Source organism: Caloenas nicobarica, chromosome 1 (genome assembly GCF_036013445.1).
Source record: "Caloenas nicobarica isolate bCalNic1 chromosome 1, bCalNic1.hap1, whole genome shotgun sequence".
NCBI classification, from domain to species: Eukaryota; Metazoa; Chordata; class Aves; order Columbiformes; family Columbidae; genus Caloenas; species Caloenas nicobarica.
Window position 1 is genome coordinate 191,509,798 of NC_088245.1, and position 22,623 is coordinate 191,532,420.

Below are 22,623 nucleotides of genomic sequence, written 5' to 3' on the forward strand. Positions count from 1 at the left end.
TTTTGTCTATAACTTGCAGCTAAGGAAACTGTTAGTTCAGGATGATTCTAGTAAGCTATCTTTCATTTTGATATAAAATATTATAATGTCTAGAAGGTTTTAGAAAATATTCTCATTTTCTTAAATTATTAGGAAGCTTTTAACAAGTTCTAAGTGATTGGCACAAACTTTAGAAAAATAATGAGAATATTTTGTTTGTGTAGAGAAACAATATGCAGTGGGGAAAAAATAATCTAAACTCTACCTCGTAGACAGCCTTAAAATCTTATACATACCAAATAAAAATATTACATTCTCAAATGTGTGAAACTAGGTCTACTTATCAAAATATTTCACACTTAAAAAGATAGCTAGGTTTTATTTTGAGAGTACTTTTTAAGGCTTTTTCATATCAAAGAAATTGTAACCAAGTACCTAGAAAACATCCATGTCCTCTTTTTCCCTTGGGCACACAACCAATAATTAAACTTTTTTTCCTAAGCCTTTTTAAGGTACCATTTCTATAATTTAGAACTATTTTCCCTATTAGAACTTTCAAATGCCTAGTGAATGAAAGATTTTTCCATTTTCAAGTCCACAGAAGACTTCCCAATACTCGGTCACACGCATCCAACTATTTGCAATACATCCATTAAGGGTTCATGCCCACGCTACAGGCATAAAACCACCTCTTCATCACATCTCTAAGTTACCCATTCTCTTTATTTTCTGTTTTTTGCCTGAGTAGCAGAAGGCATCACTAAACAAGATCTTGAAAAAGAAACTAACACTACAGACTGAGGGTATAGGTTCTTTCCCCTTACTGAAGTGTATTCCTCTGAGTAACTTTTGCGTCCACATCCTCTAATCCTGTAATAATTTCTTAACAGAGCTTTCTAAAAAGACACAGTTGTATTTCTTTTTACTTGAACAGGAGCCATTACCTTTAATCAAAAAAGAAAACCAAGAGTATCTGAAAAATTGTAAAAATACTGGCTGTACACTGAATAACCTGACTCCAGGGGAGAGATTAAAAAAAAAAAAAGCAATCAGGGAAGTTAATTTTAAATTCTGAACTCACTGGAGAGTCAGTGAAATGACAACTCCAAAACCAAGGACTGCACAACAGAATTCTCCTGTTTTCCCACTAAGTGCCTTAACTAGGCAATAACTACTTAATTAGTTTTCTTAGTACCTCTCCTTCTAGGCAACTAATACAATCCTCAGGGGAAAAAAAAAAAAAATAAAAAAGGCTTAAACATTAGATGTTTCTGCTCTGGAGTCAAACACTGACTGATTGTTAGAACATATTGCCACATTTCAGGTTGGAATCCTTATAAGTAGATAGTATTGAACCCATTTCTCCTACTTCATGAATAGGTCTAGCCACTGAGGTTAAAGATGAACCATTTACTCTGATCGGGGCTATAAAGGGAATGAATTTTGGATTTTGAATTAGAGTTAAAATATTAAGTTTTGGGCAACAGGCCAGGGTAAAATACCTAAAATGTTACAGAACTTCATGTTTCTCATTAGTTTTTCAACTTAAACAGCTTCCTAGTAAAGATGCTGACTACTATATATTTAAAGAATCTAAATTCTGAATCCAGGGTTTTATTCCTACAGCAAAGCTGTGAATTCTGCTATGAGGGCCAGATGCCTAAGGCTTAATGTTACAATGATCAGCCTTAAACTTCCTCAAACTAAGGACATGAACCTTGGGAACTAAGGATTGGGTTATAAAGGGACAGGCATAATGACTATATGCAAATCTAGCTCCTATTGTGAAATTCCAAAAGTGTTAATACATGACAGTACACATCTTGCAGTCCATGGTTACACTAAACATAAAAGAGTTCAAGTTTCTTCGTCCCTCAAATTATTACAACTAAAAATAATTTTTAAAATCCAGCAAAAAATCTTTGAAATATTTGGTCATTCTTGTACTTTGGACTGAGTGTACATATTCAGTCACACTGCTATTAAAGACACAACTTGTATAATATAAATAATCTCTTCATATCCTTAAAAACATGTAGGTATTCAAATCAGTATTATGATCCCTCTTCTTTTCTGTGACTGAAACAAAATGTATATCTAATAAAACCGATTACCTTTCGTGATCATACAACACTATTCCAGAGAAAATCAACATTTGGACAGCTACAAAAATGGAGGTTTGAGCTATCCTTCTTTTCACATTGCATCTTCAAACGCCAAGTTAATTATTATCAAAAAGGCAAGACAGAAGAAGAAAAAAGAGACATTTGCGAAAGTTATTTTGTGCTTTAAAAGAAATTAGTTTCTTCTTCCTCTTATTTTTACTCAGAGGTTGTTTTAACTAGCCTCCCTACTGTAGTATGGGACGTAATAAGCCCATTTTGGAACATAAAACAGGACATTCATTTGTCCTTAATTTCTAGAAGTATTTTACTGACTACATATTATTTGAATATGTTTACTACCAACTACAATTTCCTTTGCATGTTTGAACCTACAATATAAAAATAGCAGGACATATGACTCTACAAGCACCAATGCTTCCTGATCCCAGCATTCTCAGCCCTGCTTGTCAAATTCTAAACTGATTCTTTCACAAGTCTTACATGTACTACCAAACAATATTTTTAGGGCAGTCCATTCCATTCAGATAAGGAGACATACAATCACAATCGTCCTGTCTAGCCTGTGTCAATCTCTACAGCATCCCTTTTACATCCATGCATGCTGAACAAATTTCTGTTACTATTCTTCCCTCCTGCTATCATTTCTCAACAAAAATCAAAAAGGTCACACATATGTGTACATTTTCCCTTGTTCACTAACATGGTCTGAGAACATAGAATTAAATCTTCCCCCCCGCCTTGGCTAAGTAATTTTGCATTCATTTGAAAGTAAAACAAAACAAAACAACATTTCATTTTCCTAAAGGATTTGTCATGTTTTGAGCTACTAATAGCTGAAGTAAATGAAGAAAGGATATAGCAAGACTAAACAACAAGCTCATCGCAGAATAATGAATATTGGGATGAGATTTCATGATAAAGCTAAACCTGTTCACTTGCTAGAAGTAGTAGTCTTGCTCCCCCTTGAACCTTGCACCACTTTTCTTCCTCAGCTCTCCCATACAGTCTCACACCCTCACACCAGTACTAATCTGGTTGTCATCCAGTGGCATGGTAACCTGATTTAATTCGCTGACTCAACAAAAACTGATTCTCTTTTTTAAGGCCAAATTAGTTTTACAAAATTGAATCAATTGAGGAAGTAGAAGTACACAGCTGGCAGAGGAAATAAGCCATAAGGTCAGCTCAGGGTAACTTTACCCTCAGTCTTGTTTCACAGTATAGTCAGTAGTAAAACATCAAGGCATACCAAAGTCTTTGATGTCATCTTCAGCATTTGGCTTCGCAGTCTCTGGTACAGACAGCAAACCTGTATCACTTGTCCCAGGACATTTATCATGGTTTGAAACAAAGTTTTGCAAAGCCTGTAAGCCAAAGACATAAGCTATTATATTATATACATCACGTATCAGTAAGTGTCACTCTAACAGTAAAGCAAGCACCTCTAACCATGTACTGCAGTATCTGAATAATTCTGCATCTCTTAAAATGAAAGGTAACATTTTCACAGGTACACTTGAAAATAAATAAGCAGATAATACGCATTTTCAATGCAAACCAGGTTCCATTCTATAACTAATTTAAGTGCATTGACTGGTTCCAGCAGTTTACTCTAAGCAAGCCTCTCAAAAAGGAACAAATGAGACAAGAGGAAGGAGAAACTGTTTGCTCATTTTAACTTGTAACGGTTTTTTAACTGTGAAGTTTCAGGTAGTTAAGAATCAAACATATCTTTGTAATTGAATCCTATTAGCACCGTTGTCGGTTTTCAGTCTGAATAATCATTCAGCTTTCATATACATAGAGTAAAATTACAATTTTGTAGGAACTCTCCCTCTCCTAACAATTTCAAAGGTCTGAAATTAATACTCAATTTCAACTCTTGGTATAGTGGATGAGCACAGTAAGTTATTGGACAATATAAGCCAAACAATAACTCCCAAAACTGTGACAGAAGAGAAAGAAAAACAAACAAACCCTCTGATAAGTAGCATATTGCAATTCCTAGGTTGGATTTCTCTTTGAATGAATGCCACTGCTCCTGAATCCAAGTGATTTTTTTTTTTTTGAAGACAGCAAAAATATTCCTCAAAGGTGGTTATTTGGGAAAAATATAGTCTACAGCCAGGCTTTGCAAGTTTAGTTTTGTGAGCAGTAACTTTTAAAAACAGCCAGACAGAAGGGTATAAGACAAAAGTGAGAGAATTTTTTATTTGTGGTTCAAGGAATGTACATGTAACTAAATAGCTTAACTGAAATTAAAGAACAGCATAGCTCTTAAAACTTACTATGTCAGCTCTTTCATCCTGTTGCTTTGCTCCAGAAATAGAATCATTCTCTCTGGCTTTAGAAGAAAGACAGACAAGTCAGTTCACTTGCTCCTAAGCAATTTGCTGAGTGTGTTCAAATGTAGTTGTGTTTTGGGAGAGTTTTCTTTGAATCATTTCCAATGCAACTGAAATCCGTAAACAAAACTACTAAAAACTAACTAAAAGTTCTAAATAAGAAGTCCTACAGGTGAGGCTGAGGAAGTGTATAAAAGCAGTCTTGTAACAGCACAAAACACCCTAAATCACAGGTTGTGGTTTCTGCTAAGCAGGTAGACCAGTTACGACCCTGAGACCAGCATCACTGCCAATCCCCTTTCCAGCAGTTATTCATGGCACCACTGTTTTATTTTGTTTTTCTGTCAAAGGACCTGGATGAGATCTTCAAGCCTCTGTAAGGAATTTTTTTTTCCCATTTTCTCCCACAAGAGCAGTAATATCTTTCCACCTACATTACAAAAGGAGAAAGTGAACGCTACTTTTAAGATGCCTAATGAGCAGTATATTCAAATAAGATGTTTCATAGATGTGGCATCTAGGTTCCATGTAGCGGCCAAAGTCACTCTTTTCTTTGACAGGTGCCAGATGGCAGAGTGGGCATCACTGCTCTAGAATCCTAGGGCTCATCCAGGAAGTGGGAGAATGAGGAGAGCTCAAACCACAGCTCATCTCCCAGAAGAACATCATTAAGCTATGGGTACGTTCTCCAGCCTCCCTTGTCATGTCACATCATTCTGAGCCAATGAACACCCAAACCGGCACACCTTGGTAGCCTTGTGAATAGCACCACTCCTTCCCTGCCAACAGAGCAACCACAGAATCTCTCTAGTTGGAAAGGACCCATAAGGACCATCAAGTCCAACTCCCTGCTCCTCACAGGACAACCTAAAACCAAACCATATGAGTAAAAGCACCATCCAGATGCTCCTTGAACTCTGACAGGCTTAGTGCTTTGTCCAGTTCTTGCACTTCCTACTCTTTCTATGCTTTTCTATGTTATTCCTAAATTTATATTCCCATATCCCTTACACAAAGGAAGAAAACTTCTCAAAAGCAATGATACATTTAATTTCATTTCCTCCTTTGAGGGCTACATTATTTAAAGTGACCCATTAAGCATCTCTGTAAGAGTTTTGTCCCTTTGAATAAAAATAATCAGTTCACACTAAATGAACTTCCAGTCTCAAAACCAGAAGTTTTCAACCCTTAGCAACTGCTCATTTTTAGAAATACCTATTATCACTGTTGCACCAAGTGTAGGAGGTGTGGCTAAAGAACTTGACCAGGACATATCTGGATCCACTTCTGCTCCCAGACTTTCAGAAATACGTTTTGGAGTTCTGACCTAGAAATATATTTAACAATTAATTAATATTTCTATGCAGAATTTTGAATGTACTACTCAGGAAAAAGAAAACAAAATGCAGGAATAACATACTTACCTCCAAAAGTTTTGGTGTGCAAAACAAGCTTCCATATGGTCCTACAAAACATTATGTAATAAGGACATTAAGTAATACTTAAGACATAAGGATTTATATCCACAGATATCAGATATTTTGTAAAACTAAAAAAGGGAAATACAAACCAGGAATAGCACTTCTCTGAGGTGTTCTGTAAGTATTCCTTAAAATAGTTGGACTGCAAAACAAAATCAAATTAAAAAAATATTAAGTTCACTTCTCAATTTCTGAAAATAAGTAAACATTTCAGACATTATATATTACTGCCTCCATTATCTTCTCTCTTTGCAGCCATCACTATTTCCCTGACTAAATAAAACATAGATTTCTCCTAACCGTCAGTCAGTATTTTAAACTTTACCATAAGTTTATTTCAAACTGTAAAATGCTTCTTTTGTGAAATGTTAATTTTCAGTGATGATTTGTCTAGCAAACAGTACACTAGACTTCAATATAACCATGTATTTCTTAATATGCTGCATGAAACTATGGAAGTGGGATTAATTAATTTGTTCTAATTAAATAATGAGTTTAACTGTTCCTATAATCAACATGAGTACTTTGAGCAGATTCATCTGAAAAAATATACATTTAAATGTAGAAATCAAGGCTATTACTTAAAAAAAAAAGTCTCAGTAAGTATTATAAATAGCTTTACAAATTACTACTTGAGAAGCACATAATACATCACTACTACTCTTTCTTGCACTGGATGTTGAGGATTTGGGAAGCTGAAATAATGTCAACAAATGCCATATGCCAGCTCTGAAGGAGTAGAAAAATAGGAAGGAAGAACACCTAAAAGCAAGGAAGTTCTCAAAATCGGCTTGCGTTTTATTTGCAATTCACTTAGCAACTTACGAGTATCATAAACATACAAGACATACCAGATTATTGATTGCTCTGAAGAAGTCTAACAGTCAAACACAGTAGTTTTAATATTTCTTCTTGCTTAAAATCCAGTTTATTTTTTTTACTTGTGTTGACGTATTTAGCATACCTAGCAGCGAGGCAGTTGTGGCAGGTACCAGGAGGAGAAGCAAGTATTTCATTTTCTTGATCTACTTTTCTTCTTGTGATACTTGGGCTTATCGAATTATCTCTGCCTACAATATAGAAGATAATAATCAACACAACCTTGCAGAACTACATGTAACAGTTTCGATTTTTGAAGTGTAAAGATAAGCTTTACCAAAATAAAATTGTGCAACATCTGATTTTTAGTTTAAAAAGAACCAACAAAACCCTACCTTCTCCCTCAGTGTTTTGAACATTTTCTAATTCTATAACCAAACAATGCTAAACACATTTCAAATGTGCAGACAAAAGTGCTCATTATGTCACTTTATTAATTTGATATATATATATATATATATGTTTCAGTATATTTCCATGATATTTTTTCAAGTCACATATTCCATTTAGTTTTAGTATATTGTATTGTGTCTCTTGTCACTGGCAGAAGTCATTCTTTGGAGAAATTCAATACATGCAGATGTGCATTTGTACCAGCTTTCCCTCAAATTTACTTAGGACATACATTTCTTGATTAGAATAAGCAGCATAAAGAAAAAATTGTTTCTGGAACTGTTAGTGGAGGCCCTGTCACTGGTAGCAGTAGCTATTTATATGCTATGCATCTCCAGGCAAGAGAAAGAGTGGCCCCACCAAAGCAGCAGAATCCTGTGAACAGTGACCCCCTCACATGCGCAAGCAACTACTGACAAGAATTCCTACTCAGAAATTGCCAAACAACATCCAGATCAGAAATGACACCTAGCTTTCTGCGTTTCTCTGCTTCTGAGTTCCTGAGTCCACATGCAGAGCACAGCTGCGACCCAGTACCATACCAAGGTCAAATCCAACAGCTTCATCCATGCTCTTGTTTTCACAAGAAAGAAAACTCAAGTTAGCTGGCTCTAACCACGAAAACCAGAAGAAAAAGATCTTGGGCCAGCCACAGGGAACTATATAGAAACTTTAGTAATAGTTGTCTTCCCTTCCTTAGGGAGTGTGTACAAACATCTGCATACACTAACATAGAACAAAAGTAACCATTTTGAAACAGAAGAATCATAAGGTTCCTTTGTTTGCAACTTTGCAACACTACCAAGAATTCAGTAGGGACTTAACACTGTAAAAATCCAGATATCTAAATTTAGAAGAAACATGTTCTCAGCTAAGTTGAGCAGAAGTTCAGCAGTAAACTTAAGAAAAAACAAAGTAGCAATATTCTATGGAAGTGAAATTATAAAGTATATTTGAACAGTAGCACAGTCCTACACCTTTAAAGTCTTTGCTTTAGGATCTAAAAACGATTCTGGTGATAAAGGGAGTCTTGTGTCTGTCTGTAACCTGTTTAGAAAAGCTTATCTTATTGTTAGGAGGGCATGCACAGAGTAGATGCTCAAATATTGCAGGAATGGGGTTAGATATTCTTCCATAGAAAAGATTTTACATACAATCTTGCATACATTCTCCATAGAAAACATTCCTGTCTCTTTTCAAGGAGAACTGGTACTATGCCTTACAGGTACATCAAAAACAAGCAGAGTGACGTGTACTTTCATGATGTACTTGGGATTTGGAAATAACGCAATGAGAAGTACCTCGTAAGTGGTAGAATTCCTTGTTCCTAAATGGAAAAGTGTAACTGACTCACAGTTCTATTAATTCAAAGAGCTTAGCTCTTCTAAATCTTTCTAAGAAAGGTTGAGGAGTGCCCTACAGATCACCTCATAATGCAGCATGATAAGCATCATTCTCTCTCAAGATTTTCAGAGATTTTTGCATAAAACAAAAATCAGACTGCCAAAAAAATTCACTCTGATTCTTACTTGACAGGTTACACTAATAAGCTCCTTATATTAATTTATTATTACACTAATTATCTCCTTATATTAACGATATTTAGTGTATTAGGACCATGACAATCTTTTCCACAGGGAACTTTGCATATGCATTGCCAGTTTATTGCAAAGCTTAATTCATTATTAAGATTAATTCTGCATTTTTGTAGGCAGTCTTCAGAAGCCTACCAAGATAAGCTTTTTAGGCAGACAATTTCTGCAGTAGTATTATCTATTACATAAATAATCATCAGCTACAACAACAAAAGGTTAAAAAAAAAAGTCTTCTGCTTCTGGAGGGCACAAGCAGCCTTTAAGTACCATTAAAAAAAAATATTACTCACTTGCTCCTATTTTTTTCTGATCCAGTTCTTTTCCAGGAGAAGAATATGGTGGCAATATCATATTTTGTTCTTTAAAAATCAGCGGAGTTGATGCCAGCTGACTGTATGTGGAAGGTTTTGCCCTTGGAGTTTTAAAAGAAGTTTGATCCAGCCAGCCAGAGGGACCATCAAGTTCTCCTAACAATTTAGACTCATATGGTGGGGCTTCTGCACTGAGTTCTTCAAACCAGTTGAGACTGATAGGCCCTAAGTCTATAAAGAAAAACATACAGAAAACCACATGAAAAGGAAAAAAGGATCTTCCATGCAGGATGTGAAAATACATTAGACATTTAAATGCTGGCAGCAAATTGCATTGCTCCTTCCATCGTCATACTGCTGTTTTCTTGGTTTGTAGATAGCTTTGAACTCAGATACCCACAAAGTACAAAAGAATGCCTGCCCAAATTCTCAGACCATTAACAAAATTAACCAAAAGCAGATAAATATCCAGTTTGTTTAAAACTGAAAGTATACTTCAGGCTTTTAGTTTATACCTCATTTTACTCAGTTTGCTAAGTTAAACAGGTTCCTTTAACATTAATAAATCATACTGCTACAGGTGTATTTGGCAAAAGACTAAACCTGGTCTGCATGGGGTTACATAAGGAGGCCAAAGCTAGAACACAAGTACAAAAAAGTAACTGAGCACACATTATGAAAAAAGATACAAATAAAAAATTATAGAAACACATTAAAGAGTAGATATTAGCAAATACAGATTTGGGGCAAGAATAGCATCTAACAAGTTGCAGAATGCTTTTCTATGGAACACACAGCAGATGTGTATGAAATACTTATGTCTAGAGGAGCAACCCTAACAAAAATTATTTACTGTGGAGAAGCTGTACCTGATTCACTGCAATGTGCCTTAAACATTTCAAAGAAGGTTGGTCTTTCCACAGGGCTGTAAGCCATTTTCTTATCCATAACACTACAGGAACAGCTGTTGAAAAACCTGAGAAATAAGAAAATACTTTCATATGGTGTTACTCTAATGCTCTGGGGCTGCAAGCCTTAACACTGCTTTCCAGCATTTCTTGATAGATGTGTCTTAACCCAACCTCTTTAGCTTGAGGACTGTGATGTGCATGTTCAAAGACTGCAATGATGAACACAGTATGAATATAACAGACAAGAGCAGCATAGGGAATTATACCAGAGATAATACAAATACTAAGGAAATATGGAAGAAAAATAAAGGTGGAACAGGCAGAGCACTTTTGTGGTATTTTAAATACAAGGAAAAAATCCACACTCATAGCTTTATGCTAGAATATATGGTATCACATACAAAATCTTATAACCATTACAACTTATGTGCCAAGAATTTGATCTAAAGTTGCCTTCAATTGGAGGAGGCACTGCCAGTTCCACAGTGCTATTAAAAACCAGGTATAAGTAAGACTGCCATAGAAACTTCTCTACTTTAATACATTTATTGCTTCCCCTGCAAAGACAGTTTCCCACACGATGGCCGCTTCGCACACGCTGCCTTACCAGACAGATGGGAAAGACAGGCCAAGACAGAAAATCACGAAATTAAGAACTACCTCAGAAGCACATTTTAAAGGACGAAGCGGCCTGTCCACGCCGCCTCCCGTGAGGGGAAGCTCCCGCCGGGCAAACACCCACGCACGGGGCGCTGCCCGCGGAGCCGCCACCGGGTCGCCCCGCGGTGCCTCAGCGGACGCGCCGCCCCCCCGCCCCGGCAGGCCGGTAACCGCGGGCCCCGCGCCGGCTGTGAGGAGCGGGGCGGCAGCGGGAGGGCCCCCCGGCGGCGCTACCCACCCAGAGCCGCCCCGCGCGAGGGGCAGCTCCTCGGGCCGGGCCTTTACCTGCCGGCGGCCCCGCGGCATCGCCTCCCCCGCAGAGCCGGCGCCGCGGGCGGGGAGCGAGGGGGCGGCGCCGCTGCCGCCGCGTTCGAAGGTTGGCGCCAACACGCCCCCCGGCGCCTGCGCACTGGGAGCGGCCGCCGCTCCCGCCTTCCCCGCCCGCACGTCATGGGAAGGAGGCGGCGTAACGGCCACCGCCGCCTCGCCTCAGCGCGCCGGGGCGGCCCCTGGGCCGCTCGTCCCCACCCTGCTCGGGGCGGGGGGACAGGAGGCGGGGCGGGGGGCCGGAGAAGCCGGAGGCGGAGGAAGGGGCTGTAATTTAGGTGCTTGTCCTCCATGGCGGATATCTCGCAATACAAAAAGGGAGTGTCCCGGGCCAGATACCGGACTGCTTCTTTCAGTCATACGTACCTATATATAGGGCAAATGAATTGTCACATCCAAGGTCGGCATGTTCCAAGTTACTGTTTAACAGCAGTTAACACCAATGTCCCAGAAAAAGCCTCCAGAAGTCTTAAAGAGAGGAGCAGTGCTGTTGGTGCCTGTGGCGGCTGCGGCCTCATCTTTTCAGCTGGGTTGTTCTGTGGGCTTTGACACATGAAATTATTATGGTTGCTGATGTTAATAGTATTATCCTCCACATATAAGTCCATTCCCATTTTGACTCTTGATAAGTTCTTGGCCTCAGCAATAAGTCCATAAAATCATAGAATCCTACAATGTCCTGAGTTGTAAGGGACCCACAAGGATCATGAGTCCAACTCCTGTCCCTGCACAGGACAACCCCACAGTTCACACCGTGTGTCTGAGGGCTTGTCCAGTCTCTTCTTGAACACTGTCAGGTTGGGGCCGTGACACCTCCCTGGGGAGCCTGTTCCAGTGTCCACCACCCGCTGGGGGAAGAACCTTTTCCTAATGTCCAACCTCAACCTCCCCTGGCACATCTTCCTGCCATTCCCTCGGGTTCTGTCACTGGTTGCTAAAGAGAAGAGCTCAGCGCCTGCCCCTCCTCCTCCCCTTGTGAGGAAGCTGCAGCCGCCATGAGGTCTCCCCTCAGTCTCCTCTTCTCCAGGCTGAACAAACCCAGTGACTTTAGCTGCTCCTCATACGGCTTCCTCTCCAAACCCTTCACCAACTTCGTAGCCCTCCTCTGGACACTTTCTAGTAGCTTAATATCTTTTTTATACTGTGTTGCCCATAACTTCAAGCTGGGTGGAAAATTCTTCCTATTAGTAATTTTGAGTTAACCATCTGTCATTTTAGCTGGATATTCATCTGCTCTTGTGTTATAAAGGGGTTTCTTTCTATCTCTCCATACCTGTCCTTATTTTACACAGTTTTATCACATCACCTACATCCTCATCAGTCACCTTTTTCAGTATCTCTTCACACAAGAATTTTTCCATGTCCCTCCTCCTTCTGGCAAACTTCTTTGACTTCTAATCCTGCAGTGTCCTGGGGAGGTGCAGTAACTGGTTCTTCTCAAAGCATTCCAGAGGAAACCATAACGTGTTTTTGAATGGTGGCATGTAGTTTCCAATTTAACCTCCACCTCCCTCCCAAAGCACCCAAACAACTTACTCTTTTTGCAGCCACACTGCAGTCATAAGCTTTAACTTGGACATCGTGATACCCTGTTTTCGCTTTGAGTTGATACAGCCTGTGCTTTGAAAACCCAAGCATAACATGAAGCCTTGAGCCATCTTTAACTGTGATGAATGCGTTTCCCGAATCTTAACCTCTTTTTTGTTCCTTAAAAAATGTTGTTTCTTACTTCAGACACTCGAAAGCATCTTTCTCAAATATGCTGTGAACTTTTAAAGACATTATCCCTGCCAGCTCTTCTCCAGCCCCTATCTTGCTGGCCCATTGAATTTTATAATGCAGTGCTTTGATAAAGGTAGTGAGGAATCATGCAAAGAAACTATTTCACACCACAGCAGGTCCAGGGATTTGGGGATTCTGCAGTCTCTAAAGACTCACATACACAGTTTGGATTATGTAATTATATTAACTATATTACCTTAGAATTGAGCTAAAGTGATGTAGTTATGAAAGAAGGACTATTAGTCTAATTTGTAAGTGCTTGTATTGCTAAAATTAATTTCATTATAGAGGTATTAAGCCATTTTTCCCAGTACAACTGTTTTCCCTCAGAGTGTTCTACAAACCAAAGTTTATTCCATCTTTCCCTAAACCAATACAGTTGGTAGAAAAGCTGCATGCAGGCAGTCCCCAAGTAATGGGGCAATGGAGATACTCAGACCTTTTAATACCAATAAAAACTTCTTTTGAGAGATGTAATTGCCTTCATTCTTTGCTCAGTTGTCTGGTGGGTGCCCAGTTTATCTGGGCTTTCTTAGTTTCTCGACTTCCCTTTTCTTTCGAGACCACGAACAGAAGGAGCTGTGAGCAAGTGGACTTCCGTTGTCCCAGCTACGGCTGAGTTACATCTATTCATCTTCCCAGGGTCTTGCAGAGATGTGCTACTTTTTGAGCACTGTTTACTTCTCAGGGCTCACACAGCTCTGTCAAGATCTTCACCGAGTTACATCGACATAAACAAGTGAGGCTTCATTCAGCCCTGGATTTGTTATTGCAGCTTCCAGCCCTGTGCCTGCATTTCCTACCCAAAAGAAGAGGTGAAGGCCTCCCCGAGCAGAGCAAGAGATGCAGGCGAGCTCTGTATGGGCCCTGACCTTCTACAAAGATCTTAATGAGGGGAGAAAGGGAAATCCTGTACCTGGTGGTGGAACAGGAGCTTTGTGGTTGGCGTGTCTGGGCTTCCCACAGTGCATCCCGGGAAACACATCAGCCCCTGTTCCAGCTCAGCCCTGGGGAGTAAGCTCTGGGAGCCCCGCAGCACCCCCCTTGCAATCAACCCTCCCTCCCCGCCAGCTGCCCCTGCCGGGTGGGGGCCAATTTCCCCATCAATTAGCTGCAGCTCTGCAGGTAAGATAAAGGCAGGGCAGGGAGACAACCAGGACTGACTTTTCTGCGGATGTGATCATGGAGAGCTTTGTCTATCCCCCCTTTGGCAAGTACCAGAGCTTCAGGGGCGGCCTCACGCCGAGCCGCAGCAGGGAGCCGGCGGTGAAGCAGCCCAGCTGGAAGCAAAGCAAGAGCAGCGGCATCAGCCCCTTCCTCGGGGGGCCTCTCACCCCCATGCCCTCCGAGTACCTGGACAGCTACCGGCGGGCGCAGTTCCAGGCCCTGCTGTCGCAGGTGAGCCCGGGGCTGATGCCGCGGCTGCGCCGGGCCAACACCAAGGAGGTGGGTGTGCAGGTGAACCTGCGGGCTGACGCCGCCGTGCAGTGCTCGCTGGGGCCGCGCCTGCTGCCCCTCAGCCCCCCGCTCAGCCCCGCTGCGCTCCGCATCCGCGGGCACCTCGCCCTCTACTCGCCTGTGCTGGACCGCCGGCTCTTCACACTGCCTGAGGCTGCCGGACCCCGGGAGAAGGACAAGGCGTCTGAAGCGACCCCCAAGGAGCAGAAGGCGGAGGATGGTGGCAGAGAGCAGCAGGAGAGCCAGGTGGAGGCTGCTCTGCTGAGTGAGGAGACGGCAGAGACACCACAGGAGAAGGCTGCAGCCCCCAGACGGCGAGCTGCCTTCCAGGTGTGCAATGCCGGGATCCTGGGGCCTGAGGAGAGGCTGGGACATAGTGCAGCCTGCTCTGGGCAAGAGGGGTCTGTGTCGGGGGCAAATCGTGCAGGAGGCTGGAGAGAAATCTGCCACTGGGCAGCAAAAGGCACAGTGGTCCCCACCCTGGCCGCCTGCTCAGGGCTGCACCCGCAGCTGGGATTGCCCTGGCAACAGCGGAGCCTCCTGCCAGTACTAACTGGTGTAACGAGGGAGCTGGGCTGGGGGTTCTTGTGGTGCTGCAGGCTGCTCAGTGAACTTCTCTCTCTCTCTCTCTCTCTCTGCAGTTTTTGGAGCAGAAGTATGGCTATTTCCACTGTAAAGACTGCAAGACCAGATGGGAGAGTGCTTATGTGTGGTGCATTTCTGGAAGCAACAAGGTAGTTCACAAGTCATTTATTGCTCCTGAGACTTGTAAGAATGGCATCAAATCTGTGACAAATTGGATGTTTTGGCACAAATTTAGGTACCTGTACGGAACACTCTAAGTCTCTATAGTAACTGAGAACTTGCTTTTTTCAGGTGTACTTCAAGCAGCTGTGTCGCAAATGCCAAAAGGGCTTTAATCCCTATCGAGTGGAAGCAATCCAGTGCCAGGTAAATTATAGGTTTCTGTATCCTGGTAAGACTGCCAGAGATTGTCCTATACACTCATAGTTTACACTTGCTGAATTGATATTGACCTTATCTGGAAGAGAACTTCCTTTCATCAGAGTACTAGGAAATGTTATTTGGGAAAGCTGTAACAGGATAGGATTCTGTCCTCCTGCTCGTGGCTCACAGCAATGGTTTTCTGTTCATACTGTGTTATGCTAAGCTACATGTAGGGTAGGGTTTTGTGCTTCTAGGTGAGAAGGCTCTTGCAGTTTAACTCTGCTGGGATTTTACCACAAGAGCTCTTTAAGTGTCAGCCCAACTGTGTTGCTATGATTAAGGAAAACTAGATGTCAGTCTAATGTGAAGTAAGCACCTTTGATCTACTACTAATAAAATGTCTTTCTCAAGACTTGTTCAAAGACTCGTTGTTCCTGCCCTCAGAAGAAAAGACACATTGATCTCAAGAGACCTCATCGCCAAGAACTTTGCGGCCGCTGCAAAGGCAAGAGGCTGTCCTGTGATAACACTTACAGCTTCAAGTACATTGTCTGATCCGTGTGCCTTTTTCTGTTTTGACCTTCGTACTTTGTTAGTCTTGCAATGTTTTGACCTTGGGCTTTTGACCTGGCATTGGATAATGGCTAAAGAGCTTTGTATTATTTATAAAGTATTTAACTTCTTTGTATATATGCTGTGAATAAAGCTCAAAAGCTTGCACTAGTTTGTTACCCCTTAGTTTCATCTTGCTGTGATGAAAGAGGAAAGTATATCTGGAAGGAAACAATGTGTTGGATTTCCTAAAAGAAACCACATTTTGTTTCCAGTATACCTTTAGGGGATGTGAAGATTAAAACTGTGATAGCAAGTTCTTCCTTCTGTCATTCAACCTGAACTAGCTTGGAAGACTTGAATAAATATTCTGGAGCGTAAAGTGTGGGTAAATGGATCTGCAAGTGTCTCTTCCTGCTGCCCCTGTCAAATGTATGGGGGGGCGGGGCGGGAACCAAAAAACAAACTGAAACAACACAACCACCAAAACCTCTAAAAACAAACACTTTGATAATCAAAGACTATGTAAGATATAAAGGAAAAGTGTAAGCTTTGCATGTTTTCTGGGAGAGGAGGAGAAAACCCTTCTGAGCTAGCGTATCTGTGACAGACTGTAACTTTCTCCAGACTAAATGTCTCAAAATAGGTAGAACAAGTCCCCATGTCCCTGATTCAAATAAAGGCTTCTGCTTCAGAAACTTTCTGGTTGTGTAAGGTATCTCCATCATAGGTGGCTAAAATATAACTGAAAGGAGTAACCCAATGTGCTCTCATGGAGACAAAATATGGTCAGAGAAATTCCAATTAAAGCACTGGTGTTGTAGAAGGGCAGTGGGGCACTACTGCAGTTCATGATGTCCAAGAGCTTCAGTGAGGCTTGGTTAATAGTATAGTGATTTCTATCATACCTGAAGTTTAGAAGTGATGCTGAGAAACCTGGATGGTTACATCATGGGTTTTGTTGTATCTGTGACAAATCATAGAATACTTCAAGTTGGAAGGAACCTTGGGAAGTTTTCCTACTTGGTGGAGCACCGATTGAATCAAGTTGCTCAATGGATTGTTCTCTACCTAAAGAATGGTAACAAGTGGTGTACAGCAGGTGGTCTCTCCTGCGACCTGTCCTGTTCAACATCTTTACCAGTGACCTGGAAGAGGCAACAGAGCACTTGTCAAGTTTGCAGGTGACACTAAACTGAGGGGACCAGCCAATGCAGCTGAGGGCAGTGCTGCCATTTGGAAAGATCTCAGCTGGCTGGAGGGATGGGCCAACAGGAGCCCTGTGATATTCAGCAGGGACAAGAGGAAATTCCTACCACTAGATGGGGACAACCCTTTGCAGTGACACAGATGGGACTGCCTGGCTGGGGGCAGCTCATCAGAAAGTGCCCTTGGGGCTTGGTTGCCAGTGGGCCCTGGCACCAAAGGGTGGCAACGACATCCTGGGCTGTCTGCTCAGAAGCAGAGCCAGTGGAGCAGGGGAAGCCATTGTCCCTCTTTACTAGACCACATCTAGATTACTGTTTTGGCCTCTCAATGTGAGAAAGATGCTGGTTGACTGCCAGGAGTTCTATGGAGGCCACCAAGCTGGGCACAGGGCTGGAGCACTTGCTGGGTGAGGAGAAGTTGAAGAAACTGGGCTTATTCAGCCTGAAGAAGCAAAGACTTCAGGGGGACCTAACAGCCTGCCAGGTTATGGTTACTGAAGATAGATGGAGCCAGGCCCTTCAATGTGGATCATGGGAGGGGGGTGAGAGACAACATGCAGAAGATAAAACAAGATAGGTGCAGACTGGATAAAGGAAAAGCTTTTCCACCATGAGGACAGTCAAGTAGAACAGGTTGTCCAGGGAGGCTGTGTGCTCTCCGTCTTTGAATGTTTTCAAGACCAGACTGGACAAAGGCCTGAGTAACCTGATCAGGTCTCATGGCTGACCTTGCTTCAAAGTGGAGGCTGGACTAGATGACCTTCTCAGGTCCATTCCAACCTGAATTTTCTTGTGATTCCGTGATCTGTAAAATGTCCATGATTTTGCCAAGTGACAGAGCACTAAATTTTTTGCAGACCACCCCAATTACAGTTCTGAATATCTTTCAAAAGGGAAATACCTAACTGAAATACCTAACTGAAATTTGAAGACTTCAGTGATTGTGGATTATTTTACTCAGAAAAATAGCTGTGTGATGAATGGCATTTATTTTGGAAATGATTTGCCTTGCATCTATTTTGTCCTGCAACTACAAATACGCTGCAGAGCTCTGTGAACTGCAAAATCAGAAAACCTGTACAAGAAGTCAATTCCATCCCTTTTATGCATCAATATAAGTGTTTTTCAAGACCCATGTAAGATTGTGCAAGCATTTTGAAAATGCAAAAGGAGTGAAGGGGAAAGGGCTTTACTGGATTCTCAGAGCTGAGGTTGATAGGGCAGGCTGGACACCTTTTCTTTTACCTTTAGAGTGAGGAAAAAAACCACCGAAACCCAATGCTGGAACGAATAGGACCATTACTGGTGTTTTTAACAGAAACAAACCTTCAGCTCCATTTTGGATTTTTTTTTTTCATTTACAAAACTGCTTTAGTCAATGTAGTCTTCCTGGTTGAGTTGTAACTACACAGACTGACCAAAAATTCCTTACATTTCGCACTGGTTTCTTTTAGTGTAATGAACACTATTAACGATGAAGGTGTCTTTTGGGGCTGCTGATCATTGACACCATCCGCAAGGTATAGATTCAGACAATACACAACCTTCACCACAAGCACATACTCTGTTGTGATTATATATGACTTTTATATTTTAGTTAAATGGATGTACTGATCCAAATATCAACCAAAGTTACTTCACAAAAACGGTAAGTGTATTTACAGAGTGAATAAGTTACATAGTTGTCAGAATAAAAGTGTCTCAGATGTGCAACAGATTTACATGCATACATTTAACACCGGACAGCAGTCAAATGTAAGAAAAAAAAGTACAGGTATGACTTTCATATATACATTACAAATAAAATAAGACCTCTTTAAAGAAACTTATCATGAGAACTTGCATTTCACGTTAATATTTTTACTTTTTATACTCAAAATTTATATTAAATAAAAATATGCATGCATAACAGTTCAAAAGATTTGACTCTGTGATGGGACTTTCTCCTACAAAATGGCAAGTTAAATTAGATCAACCGTCCTTTAATAGTATAAATATATTCATAAAAGCAACCTTCTAGTAAAAAGCAGCCAAAATCCTTTAAAAAAAAAAAAAAGAAAATCTACCAAGACCATTCATGATGCTTGGGGGCCTAAGAACAGACCTCTGCAATATGATCCAGTACCTTCAGAGACAGTAGCCTAGTAACATTGGGAAATGTACTTCATAGCAGCTCGTTGTTTTGAGATACAGTAATCATATTCTAATTACAGTGTACATTAAACTGTAGTCCATTTACAATTTGTTTCATATACACAGGCTCTCAGCTTTTGACCAACAAGTTTGCGAGATTCTGTGGCCAGCTTCATTCTGCCCATCTTTCACTCAACCAAATAAGAGAAAAAAAAGGAAAAAATGTACAAGTTTTTTCTTTTAACAAAAAAATATTATTTTGTGAAGGAAACATTGCACTTTTGCCAACCTAAAATTAATTTGCTATAAAGGAAGTATTGTTCAGTGTAGTAGGCTTTGGTATGCAATGGAAGTCACTTCTTCAGTAGTGAGTTGCAGTTGCTCAGTGAAATGCTAACTGATTTTTGTGCAACACAGAACAAAGGATGTTGTCCTGGATGTTCTATGTTACCTTTGTCCTTACAGTATTGCTACACATTTGAAGTTCAGCCCATCTCTTTTTAGAAGAAATCCTAAATGTAACAAGAGTGAGTACAGTTTGACCAAACCTTTGTAAGGCTGAGAAGACATCGAGCCACCTCAGTCCAACAGGGCAGCACTCCCAGCTTGGAAGAGGGGACAAGAGTCCTGTCAGAGACTTGTGCCGGAAACGCTGGAGTCTGGAAGAAAAGTGTTGATGACCCGGTAACTCTGAGCTCTGCGAATCATGTCGCGGATCTCTATGTTCAGTTCCATTAGTTTGGTACAGATTTCAGTCAGGCTTTGGTTGGAGCCCACCAGTGCATAGGTGCCCGTCTGACCCAACGTTTGGTGACGGAAGTAAATGTTCAGTAGTGTCTGGACTTCGTCGTCAGCGCTACTTCCAAAGATGTCATTGGGCCACAAAATCCTGCAAACAGGAAAAGAACATCCGTATCACTATGGGTTTATTAGCACAGATGGAAACTAGGTGATGGAGAACTCTAGAAGAACTGACTTGCGCATGCTTATCAGCCAAAAGCAACTCACTGTTTTATGCTACTCATTTGTTACTCAGACTCTAGTATCAGTCACAGAAATCACACAAAAGCACAATTCCTACTATCTAGAAAAAAAAAAGCTTAAGAAAACTCATTTAAATAAGTGAGAGTGAGACTGGGCTGAATGTTAGCGGATGCCAGTGACATACACCCGTAAGGAATTAGCTCTATAGAAAGATTCTTAAGAGCTTCGCAGAAGTCCTTTTGATCTACACAATGCACTTAAACATCTTCAGTGTTGCAAGTGTACCTCTTTGTATTACTGATTTGATATCGTTACTTGTGGCACACCCCTGCAAAAGTTAGTTATATCAGTTCTCCCATGTACCTTGTTGAAACATTAAATTAATTGTGCCGACTCAGCATGTTACATTTAGTATAAAGTTAGGAAGATACTAAACGCATACTTTTCTCATAACACGGAAGTCTAATATGAGCCATGTAGCAAAACTTGCCTGCATTCTCTTATTTGTCGGACGGCTTTAACAAGTTCGTTGTTTTTCAAACACTCCAGCATGGACTGAATAGCTGCTTCCGTAGAATTGAACGTGGGCTCAGATTCCACCGCTGGAGGCTCAGCTGCAATGGCAGCGGTAGCATCCTTAAGATTTTTCTTCAACTCGCTCAGTTCTCTTGACATATTTAACAGCTGTTCCAAGGAGAGAGATGAGAGATGGGTATTTTCATTCTCCATAGGCCCCAAAGGGAGTAGGTGTTTCAAGTTTGTTCTTACTACTGTATTGTATATACACGTTATGGGAAAGACCTCATTTTAACACAAGGATATTTCTTGATCTCTGTGCTCTCTACAATATAAGGAAAACGCAAACTACAGATTTTTAAGCTTTCTGCTTCCTTTAGCCCCATGCTGTATTTTTGGCTTGCTAAAATGCAAAAGTACATCTAAACAATCATTTATTTTTCACCCCTGCTACTTTTTTCATATCACAATGGAAAAGTTTAGAAAACACTAGATGCCTGCTGTCCTGTCTTCTCTTAAAGGCCAAGAGCCCAGGCACATTACGAGCCATCCTTCAGAACAGCTCCTGAAGACACAATAAGCATTCAAACTCTTTGTGCTGCTACAATACCTATGATAAAACAAATCATTTCCATTTATAGACAATCTGTAAACCACTAGAATCTGTCATAAAATACATTTTATAGCTTGAAATTTTGTTTTACAGCTACAAGCAAAGTACAATAACTTCTACCTCTCAATAGTTTAAATATAGATACCTTACCAGGAGAAAAGTATATATGGAACGGCAAGTTATTTTATGATCTTTCCTTAAATGATGACCATTCAACTTAGAGTGATTACCTCAAAGATATTTCAAACTATTACATATTTTATGCAATTGCTAAAAATAAACTTGACTAACAGCATTGTTCTTGTGAAGTGTTTTTTAACACTATGTAGATTCATCTAAAACCACAAAGCTATTTGGGTCAAAAGCAATAGTGTGCTGTGCCAAAGATGTTTAAAGAAGAAAGCTTGTAAAAATCACAGAATTAAAAAGACTTATGACATTAAGGTATTTAGTTAATTATATATTTAAGACAGACTTAATATTCTTTGGAAACATTAATCTGATTTTGATTTGTTTATCCAGAGAAAAAGATGAGGCATTACACTTGCAGTCAAAATATAAAGTAGTTCTACACTACACACCTTTGCTTGCTCAGGTCTGAGAGGACGCAAAACTGTTTGTGTCAAAAACTGCTGCAGACATTTCTAGTATTATGCACATGCAACAGAGACGGTTTATATATGGTTTATATGGCTGGGAATTACAATACATTATTACAGCAAAAACCTTAATTTTGCATCCATATTAAGGTTAATTTAACAAATTATGTTGTTATTGTCATGCTAACAAGTGCTCCTGGTCTAAGTGTCTCCACGAAGTTCATATAAAATCAGTCATGATCTAGGAAAAGGATATTTTCTATATGTATGAAGAAGGCTCATTTTCCCTAAAAAATTAAGGCCTCAAGTAAAATTTAAAAAATCATTTGCAGATGTTCACACAGTGTGAACCCTCCCTATATGTAAAATGTGTGAGTAAAGTTAAGATTTCATATATCATTCTAGTTTGTTAACACTGACTGAAATGACTTTCGAAGAATGAATGTATAAAAGATCCCAGTTGCTGCAAGTACAGTCAATTACGAAAAATACATCTTGACTATACTTTAATGTGGATGCTGGTGTATTGAAGGGTTTTGTATGCAGACTTCTATTCAAGGTGAAATAGTGTAATCTCTGGTGTAAGTCCATAGAAAGAAAAGTAAGTACATGAAAGTAAAGTGGTATTTTCAGTGTAAGACTTTGTAGTTTGCTACGTACCTCTGGCATGGAACTGACTTCGTGCACTTGTCCGATAAGTTTACAGTAGGACTGAAAAAGCAACAGCAGCTGGAAGTGCAGTTTATATAATCTCTGACACAGCTCCAATTGCTGAGGAAAGATTTGTAGGAGAAGAAATAATAAAGATCAGTGAGCGGCGATA

The 22,623-nt window shown here is 40.5% G+C and overlaps 3 protein-coding genes across 7 annotated transcripts in view; 1 reads left to right on the forward strand and 2 right to left on the reverse strand.

The window, feature by feature from the left end:
- The window catches only part of BRCA2 (BRCA2 DNA repair associated), a 38,289-nt gene extending 28,217 nt beyond the window's left edge, over positions 1–10,072 (reverse strand). The window contains exons 1-8 of the mRNA XM_065647353.1: positions 9,979–10,072; positions 9,089–9,340; positions 6,896–7,001; positions 6,021–6,073; positions 5,875–5,915; positions 5,666–5,777; positions 4,394–4,449; positions 3,355–3,469 (exon numbers count right to left, since the gene is read on the reverse strand). Of these exons, the coding sequence (XP_065503425.1) occupies positions 3,355–3,469; positions 4,394–4,449; positions 5,666–5,777; positions 5,875–5,915; positions 6,021–6,073; positions 6,896–7,001; positions 9,089–9,340; positions 9,979–10,057 (814 nt within the window). The 5' untranslated portion in view covers positions 10,058–10,072. The remainder of the gene's footprint in view (positions 1–3,354; positions 3,470–4,393; positions 4,450–5,665; positions 5,778–5,874; positions 5,916–6,020; positions 6,074–6,895; positions 7,002–9,088; positions 9,341–9,978) is intronic.
- Positions 10,073–13,956: 3,884 nt separating this feature from the next.
- On the forward strand, positions 13,957–15,750 carry ZAR1L (zygote arrest 1 like). Its single transcript, XM_065658500.1, has 4 exons — positions 13,957–14,577; positions 14,889–14,981; positions 15,124–15,198; positions 15,607–15,750. The coding sequence occupies exons 1-4, from the start codon at positions 13,972–13,974 to the stop codon at positions 15,748–15,750; spliced, it is 918 nt and encodes a 305-aa protein (XP_065514572.1). The 5' UTR covers positions 13,957–13,971.
- A 2,795-nt stretch (positions 15,751–18,545) lies between these two features.
- The window catches only part of FRY (FRY microtubule binding protein), a 241,792-nt gene continuing 237,714 nt past the window's right edge, over positions 18,546–22,623 (reverse strand). For all 5 annotated transcript variants that reach the window (XM_065627032.1, XM_065627031.1, XM_065627033.1 and 2 more), the window contains 3 exons: positions 22,461–22,571; positions 20,563–20,756; positions 18,546–19,977 (listed from right to left, as the gene is read on the reverse strand). In XM_065627032.1, the coding sequence (XP_065483104.1) occupies positions 19,719–19,977; positions 20,563–20,756; positions 22,461–22,571 (564 nt within the window). In that variant the 3' untranslated portion in view covers positions 18,546–19,718. The remainder of the gene's footprint in view (positions 19,978–20,562; positions 20,757–22,460; positions 22,572–22,623) is intronic.

Bases quoted from the DNA above. Each gene is read 5' to 3' on its own strand.
- ZAR1L (XM_065658500.1), top strand. From the start codon at position 13,972: ATGGAGAGCTTTGTCTATCCCCCCTTTGGCAAGTACCAGAGCTTCAGG. The intron at 14,578-14,888 runs GTGTGCAATGCC...CTCTCTCTGCAG, and splicing joins GACGGCGAGCTGCCTTCCAG to TTTTTGGAGCAGAAGTATGG. The intron at 15,199-15,606 runs GTAAATTATAGG...GTCTTTCTCAAG, and splicing joins TGGAAGCAATCCAGTGCCAG to ACTTGTTCAAAGACTCGTTG.